Below are 14,454 nucleotides of genomic sequence, written 5' to 3'. Positions count from 1 at the left end.
GAGGTGCGGGCCCTCCGAGGGAGCCGCACACGGCAGCCCGGCCCTCTGGCCCTCCCCGAGCTCCACGGTGCTGCCTCTCCGTCCATTCCTTGCCCTGAGGCTGCCCCAGCTGCTGTCCCTCTTCTGCCAGCCTCTGGATTTGGGTCCCGTGCCTCCTGGAATTAAAAAAAAAACCAACAAACAGTATCTCTGCCCAACGAGTGTGGTGTTTGGAGGATGGGGAGGGCTCTGTACCCGACTTGGAGCTGCTCACCTGCTTTTGAACGTGGCAGCAAAAATAAACAGGGGGCTGTTCCTGTTCCTCACGCTGCAGTTCAGCAGAGTGCCCCGTGGCACTGGGGATTATGCTTTCAAGCAGGGCAGCACGGGTTTGGTGGTAACAATTACACCACCCTCTGAGTGTGTGAACTGCACGTGCTAAGGACCTTTTGGGAGATCAGCTTCTGAGGAACCTTGTTCAGGCTTTCCTGATTCAGTAGCATCCTGCAATAAATGAACAGGCAAATAGTTCCTTAAATGCACCACCTTGACAGGAGTTCTAGGACAGCCAGGCTGGGACATGCCATCTTATTTCCAAGTAGCTACTAAGGGGCTGGTACGTAGGACCGTGGTTTTAATTAATAATGAGTAACGTGCCTAGAGGTGAGTCTGCCTTTCCTAGCAGGTGGAATGGCATTCTTCACCACCTGCCTTCAGTTTTTCTCTCTTCCTCCTTCCAGGAGTCAGATGGCGGCTTATATATCTGCATGAATACATTCCTGGGCTTTGGGAAGCAGTATGTGGAGAAGCACTACCAGAAGACAGGCCAGAGGGTCTACCTGCACCTCAAAAGGACACGGAAACCGGTACAAAATAACAGTGCAGAGAATCAAACTTCTTCTGGCACTGGGGACTGGGCTGTCTCTCAGTATTTACTCAGATACAGAGTTTTCTCTCCCCAAATACAACTGGTGTTTCTCTTGGTGAACTGGAGCACTTCAGCTCTGCTGATGTTGAATTGTCATAGGGGTTGTCCACGCTGCTTCTGCCTGTCTTCTACCTGTTTTCATGCTTAATGTCAATCCTTGAGGCTTGCAACAGCTTGCCAGTCCCCCTAACTCTTTGTTTTCCTGTTTCTTCTCAACGGAATAGAAGGAAGAAGACAACAGCTCCAGTGCTGGGGACCCCCCAAGGAAGAAACCAACTCGCTTGGCTATTGGTAAGAAAGCACTTGGGTGTTGTATTAATCATCGTTGTTCTGGAGCTGCCTGTTTTTGTGGCACCTTTCTGTCACCTCTCCTCTTCTGGGCTAGTTGATGCTAGTGTCCTGGCCCAAATTCAAACTTCATGTTTTCTGGTGTGCCTTAGGTGGTGGGTAGTTTCTGCAAAACAGTTGCTGAGGTGGTAAAGTTGCATCATGTTTTCTGTAGATCAGTTGCATCCTCTCAACTCTATTCCTGGCTCAGCTTGGTGGGGGTATATAACAGCAGTGTGGGGCTGTTGCTTGACATGGATGCATCCAGTGTGGGGCTGAGGGAAGTTTTAAGAAAATGAGTAGGTCTGAGAGAAGTAAGCTTCTTATAGCAAAACTACTTTTTTAACTTCTCAGATATCTAACTAGAGTTATTTATATAAATGGGGAAGAAATTACTGGTGTAAATGCTGTGTTAATATATAATAGTTCATTGAAATAAAAGGCTGATACTGGAAAAAAGACTTGTGAGCATTAAGATATTAAATACCAAGCCTTGTTTTGAAGAACAGGGCTGGTGTTCCATCACTTCTTGCACTGTCTGCAAAGGCCATCATGGCACTCTGTGAAGATGCTGCCTATTTGGAGCAGCCTTGGCTAGTAATTTCTGAAGCATGATGGAGATCCATAAAGAAAAGGCTAGGAACATTTTTTTAGCAGTGGCAGGTTCTTAGCTTGCTGGGAACTGACCACTAGAGGGAAACCCAGAACCTGGACTGGTCGTGCCTCACTTCTTGGCTCCCTTTCCCTGTCCCTGTTTAGCAGACGCCCAGTCCCTGCCACACTGCAAAGACCAATCAAAGACTGTCAGCTGCTCCCTGCTTTTATGGTGAGGTGATTTGACTCCCAGATGTCACTCCCAGCAAAACTGAGGCTAGAATCTACATTTCTTCACAAAGCCATTGCTTTTATGTGTATGATTATGCTGCATCCTCAGTTCTACAAAGATCTTAAGACAGGTGTCATTGCTGTGTCAGCAAATTGCTGCCTGTGATAACAACTTGGTGGTGTGAGTGGAGTGTGAGAAAATAAAAAAGTATGAACCCTGTGTTGGAGGTGGTGATTTGAAATCCAGGAGAGATTTTTTTCATGCACACCCCCCGCCTATTTTAGCTAAACTGCTGGTTTAGCTAATCCTGGCATGGGACATTTTTAAAAGCACTGGAAAGATTGAGGAGCAAAATGTAGCCCTTGACCTCTCTGTACCTCAGCTTCATCATCCCTGGGGGGAAACAAGCCAAAAACAACCTACAGTGAATGCCTGCATGTTGGTTGGATGACTTTTCAAGTTGGTGGTGCTTAGATACAAGTATGGAGAGGGAGGCAATGTACCTCATGGAGGCCTTTGGCTATGTGTGGGGGAAGAAGGGCTAGGAGACAGTCTGCTGGCTGAAGAACCTCTTTCTGATCTGAAGCCTCAGAAGGAACCTAACCAGTCTGGTTTAGTTTGTTTAGAGTTCAGGAATTGTGTAGTATCCATAAGAATTGCTTTGCTCTCTGATGACAGGAGATATCCCTGGGCTGTGCTGGAGAGGCACAGAAGAGGATTATCTGGGTGTGTTGTTGCATGATGCTGGTGATTATTTTCAGGTGTTTCTAAAATCACTCAGGCTTGAAGCATCTGCATTGATACATGACAGTTTGTGCACAGTCTAAAACTTGTAGCTGTCTGAGGAGGGAGTTGCAGGGGCTATTGTGGGAACCAGGTGGTTTTGTCCATAATGTTTTAACCAAGTGCAGTAGTGGTTATCAGAACTGTGTCACACAGGTTTCTTGGAGCACAGGCACTAAACAGCAAAAACCCATATTCCTCTCAAAGATCTGCTGCACCAACAAATGTAAAGAGATCTGTTGCAGAGATTGCAGAGATGAATTGCAGTCACCTCATGCCATTTTTAAAGAAGTAAAGGGTATTCTGTTAAAAATATTGTGTGTTAAGGCCAATAGTAAGCAATGTGTCTTGTTTCCTTCTGGGATGTAAGGGTTGGATGCTTGGAGAACAGGAAAGGCCAAGGTTTTTTCCTGAACACCTACAGAAATCACCTACAGAAATCAGAAATAATTCTCTGCTGCAAACGCTGCTTCTTGGGGAGCCTCCATAAGGACTCTTGACAGATGGCAAATAATCTTTTCTGTATGGAACTCCCATTTCTGTTGCAACCTCTGGAAAGCATGGCTAGGTGGGCATGAGAAGCTACTAGCACTATACCTTTGCTAAAGCTTCTTGTGTAATTCTGGATGTTTCAGTTCCAGAGGAACTCCTGGTTCTCCTTGCTTAAGTTCAGGACTCTGAACTGTCCTTTGTGGAAGAGGCAAGAAGCAGAGCCAGGCTCCTTCAAGATGCTGGTAGACTAGATCTTTGCACAGGGGTAGAATATGACCTCTTCATGCACATCTCCATCCATTCATCTTGGGTATCATAGAAGCACAGAATGGTTTGGGTTGGAAAGGACCTTAAAGATCATCTAGATTCAACCCCCCTGCATGGGCAGGGACACCTCCCACTAGACCAGGCTGCTCAGAGCCCCATCCAACCTGGTCTTGAACACTTCCAGGGATGGGGCTTCCACAACTTTCCTGGGCAACCTGTGCCACCACCCTCACACTGAAGAATTTCTTCCTAATGTCTAACCTAAATCTCCCCTCTTCCAGTTTTAATCCATTACCCCTTGTCCTCTCTCTACAATCCCTTGTGAAAAGTCCCTCCCCAGCTTTCCTGTAGGCCCCTTATACTGTGAAGCATGAACAGCAGTGCTGCATCATGACTGTGTTCTGGCCAGTGTCTCTCTAGAGCAGGTCTCATTTTTTCTGGTTGTAGTCGGGGTGTGAAGATTCATTTTAAGCAACTGTAGAAAGAGCTGGGAAAAGCAAACCTACTGTGGCTAGGCTTATATTTGCTTCTGGGAAGTACATACTTTTGGGATCCAGAGACAGAAGAAAGATTGTGGACTGTTGATCTCGTCCTCTGCCTTAGTCATGGTGCTTTGTTTCATGTAAGCTGTAGGCAAAGAGGCCTCAGAAGCTCTTTAGATTTACCTGTCACCAGCATGTTTTTTCTTCCTCTAGGTGTAGAAGGTGGATTTGACATCACAGAGGAAAAGTTTGAATACGATGAAGATGTAAAAATAGTCATTTTCCCAGAGCATCTGGATATTCCTCGTGATGGGCTGGAGGGGCTACCAGACATGGTCAAAGACAGGGTATGTTTGCATGGAGAGTTGTGTTTGCTTTGAGTAGGGAGGGAATGCACAACTGCAGAGAAGGGACTGCTGTCATGTGAAGAGTATCCTTCAGGGTGCTGGGAAGTCTCAGCTTGCAGTGAGCAGTACTGTTGTATTGCATACTGTTGTATGCAGTGTCTATTATGGAGTCCTGGCTTGTGACTCAGGCTCCTGAATGCTGCCCTGGCACAACCGACCTGCAGATTTGAGCCTAACTGTGGAGTGTTGTGAAGCTCCTTTCCTTCTGACCTTCATTTTTTTTTTTTCCCCCTGCTGTCCTGATTCCAGATTGCCAGTGCAGTTGAGGCCATCCTGACAGCAGATTCAGCCTCACGGAAGCAGGAGGTGCAGGCTTGGGATGGGGAGGTTCGACGTGTCTCCAAACACGCTTTTTCCCTGCAGCAGCTTCAGAACGATGTCCGCATCCCACCCTGGTGAGCACAGCACTGAAACTAGCTGCTTCACTCTCTAGCTTCAGCAGCAGATGAGATGTTTGTGAGTTTCTTGAGGATGCCTTGTCACGGTAAATTCATCTTGGGCTGCATCAAAAGAAGCAGGGCCCCTAGGTCGAGGGAGGTGATTCTGCCCCTCTACTCCACTCTCATGAGACCCCACCTGGAGCACCATGTCCAGTTCTGGAGCCCCCAACACGAGAGGGACATGGAGCTCCTGGAGTGAGTCCAGAGCAAGGCCATGAAGATGATGAGAGGGCTGGAGCACCTCTGCTGCGAAGACAGGCTGAGAGAGTTGGGGCTGTTCAGTCTGGAGAAGAGAAGGCTCTGGAGAGACCTCACAGCAGCCTTCCAGTGCCTGAAGGGGGTACAGGAAAGCTGAGGAGGGGCTTTTTACAAGGGATTGTAGTGAGAAGACAAGGGGTAATGGATTAAAACTGGAAGAAGGGAGATTTAGGTTAGACATTAGGAGGAAATTCCTCACTATGAGGGTGGTGAGACACTGCCACAGGTTGCCTAGAGAAGCTGTGGAAGCCCCATCCCTGGAAGTGTTCAAGGGCAGGTTGGATGGGGCTCTGAGCAACCTGGTCTAGTGGGAGGTGTCCCTGCCCATGCAGGGGGGTTGGATCTGGATGATCGTTAAGGTCCCTTCCAATCCAAGCCATTCCAGGATGCTGTGATTTCATGTTGCTTAGTGTCCTGAAGTCAGAGAGGAATGAGATTGCTTATCCTGTGGTCAGCAACGGAGAGGGCTGGGGCGGTAGGACCCGAAGTTTTGCACCACGTTCTCTTTTTCTCCTTTCTCTGTCAATAGTGGCTGGAAGTGCAGCAAATGTGACATGAAGGAGAACCTGTGGCTGAACATGACTGACGGGGCCATCCTCTGTGGTCGGCGCTATTTTGACGGCAGTGGTGGCAACAACCACGCGGTCGAGCATTACCGGGAAACCGGCTACCCACTGGCTGTCAAACTGGGAACAATTACTCCTGACGGTGCCGGTGAGAAGGGGGATGGATGCTCTGAGGGTTAGAGATGCCAGGCACCACTCAGATTGGCTGTGGTCTCAGACAAGGAAAGGCAGGGAGGCTTTCCAGGCTGTTGTTGCCCATCTCGTGACCTGAAACATTCTGGTTCATCCTGTTGTGAACTTTACCACTCTGACCTGCTTCTTGTGACAGGCAGAGAACCAGCTGATAAAACCTTGCCTTCCTCCTCCCCTCTCTTGTAATTTGAAAGGTTTTAAAAGTTACCCAGGTTGCTCTCTTGCTTTCTGTGGTGGGATGTTTATCAAAGAATTTTGTGTCTAAAGCCTGAGCAGAGACTATATAGCACAGTAACCCACTTTCCTCACTCCACACGTACATGTACCTCTGCACCTTGATAAATGACAAAGTTATTTGTCTTGTCACCTCAATATTCTGCCTGTTGTCCTGCACTCCTGAGAAAGGAGAGAAACCCCAACTGCTCAGTTTGTCAGCCTCCCCATTCTGGTCACTCTACTCTCTTCATCGAGCAGTGAATGTCACATTGCAGGCCATGCTAAGTCTCCCCCTTTTCCCCTGTGTTCCCACACAGATGTCTACTCCTATGATGAGGATGATATGGTGTTGGATCCTAACCTGGCAGAACATCTTGCTCACTTTGGGATTGACATGCTCAAGATGCAGAAGGTGAGGAGAGGTCCTTCCAAAGGCCCAGAGAGGGAGGGAGTGCATCCTGAGGTTCCTTAGCTGGATGCCAGCTTTCCGTGGCTATGCAGAACTGCTACTGGTCAAGAAACTTTGGGGTTTGTCAGGCAGAGAGTTGTCTCCTATGGCTCTCTTCTTTCATTGCCTTTTTTGCCTTCCTTTCCTATTCCTCAGGTTTATTTCCTTGGGGTTTTGTGTCAGTACTGTGGACAGGGAGGTTCCCAGGTGCTGAGCTTAGCTCCCTAGATTTGGTTTTAGTGTGGGATTTCCATGCCCCTTTACAGGGGATGGTTCAGATTTCTCCCATGTTTCTTCTTCCTCTCTCTATCCCAGGTATTCAGCTACTTGAAAGCAGTTCTTGTATCTCCCTCCTCTTCTAGTTTAATAAAACAAAATAGATTTGACTTTGTTTTCCTACTGCACTGCACTTTCCACACCTCTGATGTGTCTGTGAGTCTTCTTGAGGGTTTTCCTTGTTCTTTTCCTCCACAGACAGACAAGACAATGACAGAACTGGAAATAGACATGAACCAGCGCATTGGGGAGTGGGAGCTCATCCAGGAGTCTGGGGTGCAGCTCAAGCCCCTCTATGGGCCTGGGTACACTGGTATCCGTAACTTGGGCAACAGTTGCTACCTCAATTCTGTGATGCAGGTGCTGTTCAGTATCCCAGACTTCCAGAGAAAGTAAGTGAGCTTAATTAGTCCTTTCCATTAGCCTTGGATCAGTACAAAGGTCTCGTAATGCTGGGAACTTCTGTTACAGCAGTCCAGCTCAGAACTGTGTCTTCCCTAGGTGAATCCATGTGTCCCTTAGATCCCACTGCTTTGCCTTGCAGGTATGTGGACAAGCTGGAGAAGATATTCCAAAGTGCACCTTCGGACCCCACGCAGGACTTCAGCACACAAGTGTACGTAGAGTTTTGGGGAGAGAAGGAAGGCTGAGCCTGCCTGGGTGCGTCCCTCTGTGCTGCTACAGTGTGCCTTGCTGCAGGTTTCTCCTTCAAGCCTTGCCTCTCTGTTTCTATGTCCATCACCAGACACACTGATCCTCAATGTACAGTAAGAAAGTTTAGCTGAATGCCCTAGGTAGAGGGGACAGAGCACACCTCAGCATTCATGAGAGGCTCTTAAATGTGTTTAATGTAGGAAACACAGCACCATCTGTTACCACGGGGGCAGTTCTGGTAGGCATGTTCTATCTGCATAACATCAAAAAGGCCACAAAGATGATCAGAGGGCTGAAGCACCTCCCCTGTGAAGACAGGCTGTGAGACAGTTGGGGTTGTTCAGCCTGGAGAAGAGAAGGCTCTGGGGACACCTCATAGTGGCCTTCTAGTACATGGAGGGGCTACAGGAAAGCTGGGGAGGGACTTTTTACAAGGCTGTCTAGTGAGAGGACAAGGGGTAATGGATTAAAACTGGAAGAGGGGAGAGTTAGGAGACATGAGGAGGAAATTCTTTAATATAAGGGTGGTGAGACACTGGCACAGGTTGCCCAGGGAGGTTGTGGAAGCCCCATCCCTGGAAGTTTTCAGGATCAGGTTGGATGGAGCTCTGAGCAACCTGGTCTGGTGGGAGGTGTCCCTGCCCATGCAGGGATTTAGAGGATCTTTAAGGTCCCTTCCAACCCAAACCATTCTCTGATTCTATGGAAAAGGTGATTGCTCTCTACAGCTGAGGGAGATGGCTAAGAGTAAAGAAATACATAGATTTAGATTTACAACTTTATTCTCAGTGGATAATTTATATATATTTAAAGAGATATCTTTTAAGAGATATTGTGTGAGCAGTAGCAGGAGAATATGCAAAGCAAGATTTGGAAGGTGGTTGTGTTTTAAATACACTAATTCTCTGCTCCATCTGCTCTAAATCAGCAAAGCAGTATATGGAGGTTTGGGGTCAGCAAAGCGGTATACAGAGGGTTGGGGTGGAGGAATGGAAGATGGCATTTGTGGAAGGGAGTTCAGTGGTAAGGAAGGATTCTAAATTTGGACAGCCCAGGGCGAGGTGTTCACTGAGGAGGGGATTAAGTTGAGACAGCCAGAAAGATTTTTGCCTGAGCAAAGGAAGTACTTGGTGGGGTTTAGTTCCAGATGAATTGCACCAGTCATGGTGAGGGACTGGAGTGAAGTGGAATAGCAGAAGAGGGTGAGCATAGGAGGGAAACACTGAATGTTTCTGCTGGTCATTAGGTGCTTCATGCAGTCACTCTTGATCCTTCCCCTGGGAAAATGTGATCAGTCTGCCCACATTGCTATTTCTGGCTCAGACAATTTCACTCTGCCCTGTTGTCTCCTGCACAGACAGTTAAATGCAGTGCTGCTTCACCCAGGCTGCAGCTTAGTTTGCCTGTTCCACAGGTGTTCTGCAGCTCAGCACCTGCTGCCCTTCTGTGGGGAAGGGGAAGTTGTTCCTCTTTCTGCTCCCCACTGTGCAAGCAGTGGTTGAGATGGTGCCCGGAAGTCCTAGTAACTTTCAAGTCAGTGATGTCTCATGGGACCAGAGAGCAGATCAAGATAAGATGATCTTGCCTGCTTCAGCAGAGGAAGCTGATCTCTGTAAGACTGACAGTCCCTAGCAGTGTTAAAGCTGGATGGGTTGATGTGGATCCTGGAATATGTGGGATTTCAGAAACCTTCTTGATGCTAACAGTTACTTTTTCATCGTTCCAGAGCCAAACTGGGTTATGGGCTGCTTTCTGGGGAGTATTCAAAACCAGCTTCTGCAGATGGGGAGCAGCAGCCCGATCAGAAGGTGAGACTTGGCTACAGCATCCTCACGACACGTGTGTTGCATGAGGTGTTTTGTGTGTTACATGAAGATGGAGGGGGGGAACCCTTTCTGAAGACCTGTTCTGGGGATTGTTCCAGGGCCTTGTCACCTGAAAAATAAATTGCTAAGAGTAGACTGCTCCATGCCAGGGCATGTGCTTGGCACATGATGACCACCTTCCTCTTCCACCTCTTCTTTGCAGGGAATGCAAAACGGCATCGCTCCACGCATGTTCAAGTCCCTCATTGGAAAGGGGCACCCAGAGTTTTCCACTAACCGACAGCAGGATGCCCAGGAATTCTTTCTGCACTTCATCAACATGGTGGAGGTAATGGCTGAGTCCCTCTGCCAAATGATGGAGAGGAAAGGCCCAGCTTTGTTTTCTCCCCACAGCAGGGGGTGAGGGGTGGAGGTGAGAAGTTGGCAATTGGAGCTGAAAGAGGGAGAGAACACAGGGAAATGAGCCAGCTGGCACCTGGAGGAGCAGAGAAGGAGAGGTGCTTGACCATGCTTTCAGTGCTGATTCCTTGGAGGAATCTCTTTTGGGAGAGGCACAGCTGGAGATGGAAGTTGTCTTCGTTAGGACCAGGAATGATGTGGGTTCCTGGGGTACAAAAGTTGGTCCTAGTTCCTCTTTGCTGTCTTTTCCAGTGGACTGGATACAGAAGTAAATACTCTTTAGCCAAGACCAGTGGCTACCAGCAGTGAAACCACGACTGTCACGGGTATTTTTTTCTGCCATTTTGATGTTTCAGTTGTCCTTCTGATCTCTCCTCCTTCAGAGGAACTGCCGCAGCTCGGAGAACCCTAACGAGGTTTTCCGTTTTCTGGTGGAGGAGAAGCTGAAGTGCCTGGCCACAGAAAAGGTGAAATATACCCAGCGTGTGGACTATATCATGCAGCTGCCTGTGCCCATGGATGCTGCACTCAATAAAGGTCAGTGATGTGCCACGGCCAAGACACCAGCAAACATTGTGTTTGGATTTTGAGCTATTCTTACACAACTGCTTAAATGAGAAAGGGGCTTCTTTGCCACTTCTGAAGCCAGATCCTTCACATGCTTTTCACAGAATTATAGAAGGATTTGGACTGGAAAGTACCTTAGGATCATCTAGATCCAACCCCCCTGCATGGGCAGGGACACCTCCCCCTAGACCAGGCTGCTCAGAGCCCCATCCAACCCAATCTTGAACACTTCCAGGGATGGGGCATCCACAGCTTCCTCAGGCAACCTGTGCCAGTGTCTCCCCACCTTCATAGTGAAGAATTTCTTCCTAATGTCTAACCTAAATCTTCCCCTCTTCCAGCTTAAAGCCACTCCAACAGCTCCATGTCCTTCTTGTTTTGGGGGCTCTAGAGTTGGACAGAGTACTCCAGGTGGGGTCTCACAAGAGCAGAGTAGAGGGGAGAATCACCTCCCTTATGGGATTGGGCAGATTTCTTCACCTGTCATGTGACACAGTATGTCCCTCTGGAACCTTTCCCTCTGCCCCCCCAAGCTGGGCTGCGTTGCAGCAGCAAAACAGGACTGCAGTGGCAGAACAGTGCTCTGGCAGGCATCATCTACTTTGTGCTCCATTCTTAATGGCATGTATCTATAGGCTCTGTGTAGCTTACAATAGTTGCTTTCTAGGATGTAGGGGTGGTCCTTGAGGTGGTGCTTGACTCCTCTGCTTTATTTTTTAGATGAATTACTGGAATATGAGGAGAAGAAGAGGCAGGCAGAGGAGGAGAAGCAGCCACTGCCTGAGCTGGTGCGAGCCAAGGTGCCTTTCAGCTCCTGCCTAGAGGCCTATGGAGCTCCAGAGCAGGTGGATGATTTCTGGAGCACAGCCTTGCAGGCCAAGTCTGTGGCTCTCAAGTGAGTATGTGTGTGTTACCAGCTAGGCTGTGATGCACTGGCAATAGCTGCTGCCTCTTCGCGAACTTCTTTTAGTTGCTAGGAGAAGAAGTATTGCCAAAGCTTTGTAGTCCTCCACACCCATGTAAAAAGTCCCACCCCAGCTTTCCTGTAGCCCCTTCAGGCACTGGAAGGCTGCTATGAGGTCTAAAATACAGGATTGGAAGGTAAAGAACACGTACTACCTCATCCCCCAAGATTCTGAGCACCTGCTTTAGAAATGGTTCTGTGTTTGAGGAGCTTTAAGCTCAGCATGGGGAGCTGCACAGATATCTGTATCCTCCCTTTAGATCATGCCTGAACCCCACTCCCTGGTTCCTTGAATCGACCAGGTGCCTTCAATCATTGCTGACAAAAGCATTAGAAAGTATTTTTGTCTCTTTCAGGACAACTCGGTTCGCTTCTTTCCCGGATTATCTGGTGATCCAGATCAAGAAATTCACTTTCGGTCTGGACTGGGTCCCCAAAAAGCTTGGTAAGAAACAGAAGTACAGAGCATATAGGTGTTGAGTGTCATATATGGGTTTGTGGTCATTCCTGCAGAGAAGAAAAGAACTGCCCCAAAAGGAGCTGCTGACTGTAGCATTTTGCATCCCCAAGGACTTAGCTTTCTAGATCTCCCAACTGAGTCCTTTGTTTCTGCCTCTCTGGAAAGGCTGAGCCAAGCCTGTGTCTTGCAGACGTCTCCATTGAAATGCCAGAGGAGCTGGATATCACTGCACTGCAGGGAACAGGGCTGCAGGATGGAGAAGAAGAGATGCCAGACATTGCCCCCCCACTGGTGACACCAGATGAGCCCAAAGGTAGCCTGGGGTTCTATGGCAACGAGGACGACGACTCCTTCTGCTCCCCTCACTTCTCCTCTCCGACATGTTAGTGATTCTCCTCCTCTCCTCCTGATGCCTGACTCGCTTCCTTGCTGTCCTTGTCTTGTCTCCCATGCTAGCAGTTTCTCCACTTGCCCAGCCTTTCCCTGTCCTCTCTCCACAAAACCAGCTGCCTCTGTTGCATGCCTGTTTGCAAGAGAGTTTGTTGGCTCCTGTTCCATAGAAGATGGGGACTTGCCATGTCTGGTGCACTTAGATGGGGCAGAGCTGGCATTTAATACAAGATTTAACTGGCTGAGGTGTTTTATTTTCACAAACCATGGTGGTAGGAGATGGTAGGTTTTGGAGGGTAGGGAAGAGCCAGGACTCCTGAGTTGATGACTTGAATCCTTTGGTTCCTTGGGGTGCCTCCATGTGAGGCTGTGCTTCTGAAGAAGAAACATAGCAAAGAAGGAAGAGACAGAACTTGACTGAAATGAAGCCTGAAGTGGTGGCTTGGGGGGCTATGTGACACTACACAAAGTGGAGCAGGCAGGGCTGGCTGGGAGTGGGTGGCTCTAACCTCTGTCTTCCCACAGCACCCATGCTGGATGAGTCAGTGATTATCCAGCTGGTGGAGATGGGCTTTCCCATGGATGCTTGCCGCAAAGCCGTGTATTACACAGGGAACAGCGGGGTTGAGACTGCCATGAACTGGGTCATGTCACATATGGATGATCCAGGTATGAGGCCACGTGGCCATGGTGAAGCTGTTGTACTCCCTCTCCCACTGCAGCAGTGGAAAACTGAAGTAGTTGGGAACTCGGGGTGTATCCCTCTTGGAGAGACCAGGCTGCTCTGAGCTGTGTTCTGTTTCCTGCTGCAGACTTTGCCAACCCGTTAGTTCTCCCTGGATCCAGTGGACCAGGGTCAACTATTGCCTGCCCAGACCCTCCTTCAGAAGACAGTGTGGCCACCATTGTCTCCATGGGCTTCTCCCGGGACCAGGCAATGAAAGCACTGAGAGCCACGGTGAGAAGCACGGGCGATGCCGGAGTAAAGGGAGATTTTCAAGAGCAGGCATTCCCAAGTTCACAGCCTTCTCTTCTTCCTTCCAGAACAACAGCCTGGAGCGTGCTGTGGATTGGATCTTCAGTCACATTGATGACCTTGATGCAGAAGCTGCTATGGATATCTCAGAGGGTCGCTCAGCAGCAGAGTCCATCTCTGAATCGGTGCCCGTGGGTCCTAAAGTGCGCGATGGCCCTGGAAGTGAGTTCCAAGCATATGGGTTTAGGGGTGCAAACTCCACGTGGCTTTATCCTCCCTAATCCCTGCGGTACTACAGGGTTTAGTAGCAGCAGTAGCTGCCACAGACCTGGTCTCATTGTTGAGGTGGAAGCAGGGAGGAAAAGAAGGATGGCAATGTAGGGCCCAGACCTTTCAGGCTGGGGATTACCTGGAAGCCAGTAAGAGAGAGGCAAAGGAAGTGCCATCAAGTGAAAGGCAGGAAGGGCTGTTCTTTCTCCCAGTTGTCCCAGGAGGCTTTTCTGTTCTTCAGGCTCCCATTGAAAAACCGGATTGCAGAATCGGTGCCAGTGCTGCTAGGCTGCTGGGTGCCATAGGGAGGGGGAGTCCCTGCTGCCACCCACCCAGCACCTGTGGGCCAAATAAACGGCTGGGAGAGAGAAGGCTAAATTGAACTTGCCATCTTCTGTTCCCCTGTATGTTTGGCCTTAAGACCACTTATAGTCACAGTTGATGCGGACCCAATTCCAAACAATTTGAGGTTCCTTCAGGGATCCTTTTCTGAAGAGGGCCTTGCACAGGATGTTGCAGGGTACGATGCCTTTCCTCTCTGATCACTCCTCTCTTCCCTTCTCTCAAGAGTATCAGCTGTTTGCCTTTATCAGCCACATGGGCACTTCGACTATGTGTGGACACTACGTTTGTCACATCAAGAAAGATGGCAGGTAAGAGAAATTTTCACAGTGTCAGGGGACTCAGAGGTACAGCTTTAAATCACTGTCCTCTCCTGTTTCTTCAGAGGTCTTGGGGGGTCGGGGATGAAACCAGACAAAGGGAATCAAGTCGTGTCTTAGTCCCTGAGCTCCCTTTCTGCCTCTTGCAGGTGGGTGATCTACAATGACCAGAAAGTCTGTGCTTCTGAGAAGCCCCCCAAGGACCTTGGCTACATCTACTTCTATCAGCGGATTCCCAGCTAGAACATCTTGCTGTGGTGGGGGGTGGGCTGAAGGTGTGGGGGGAAACAGATGGGGCAGTGAGGATGGGAGCAGGGCCCTTCTCCTGCCTGCTCTTTCCCCACTTGTCCCTTCATGGCCTCTCTACAGTGACACACAGGGGGGTAAGAGGTCGCTGAC

General features: G+C 49.1%; 1 protein-coding gene across 3 annotated transcripts; it reads left to right on the top strand.

The window, feature by feature from the left end:
- Positions 1-715: 715 nt before the first annotated feature.
- On the top strand, positions 716-14,322 carry USP5 (ubiquitin specific peptidase 5 (isopeptidase T)). Of its 3 annotated transcripts, none has more exons than XM_009998520.1 (19): positions 716-845; positions 1,132-1,198; positions 4,298-4,431; positions 4,741-4,886; positions 5,719-5,903; positions 6,481-6,575; positions 7,086-7,279; positions 7,432-7,503; positions 9,268-9,349; positions 9,570-9,695; positions 10,150-10,303; positions 11,054-11,228; positions 11,654-11,742; positions 11,948-12,070; positions 12,673-12,816; positions 12,960-13,105; positions 13,192-13,345; positions 13,962-14,046; positions 14,205-14,322. In XM_009998520.1, exons 1-19 carry the CDS (start codon positions 747-749, stop codon positions 14,296-14,298), a joined length of 2,364 nt encoding a protein of 787 aa, XP_009996822.1. In that variant the 5' UTR covers positions 716-746; the 3' UTR covers positions 14,299-14,322. The 3 variants fall into 3 exon arrangements, with proteins under 3 accessions (XP_009996822.1, XP_009996814.1, XP_009996831.1); XM_009998512.1 differs by having other exon boundaries at positions 11,948-12,139; positions 14,205-14,316; XM_009998529.1 differs by lacking the exon at positions 1,132-1,198 and adding an exon at positions 1,348-1,354 and having other exon boundaries at positions 726-858; positions 4,254-4,419; positions 12,643-12,816; positions 14,205-14,298.
- Positions 14,323-14,454: the final 132 nt, after the last annotated feature.

Source organism: Chaetura pelagica, unplaced genomic scaffold (genome assembly GCF_000747805.2).
Source record: "Chaetura pelagica isolate M959 unplaced genomic scaffold, ChaPel_1.0 scaffold120, whole genome shotgun sequence".
NCBI classification, from domain to species: Eukaryota; Metazoa; Chordata; class Aves; order Apodiformes; family Apodidae; genus Chaetura; species Chaetura pelagica.
The sequence above is the reverse complement of the archived record's forward strand: the minus strand, read 5'-3'. Positions and strand labels throughout refer to the sequence as shown.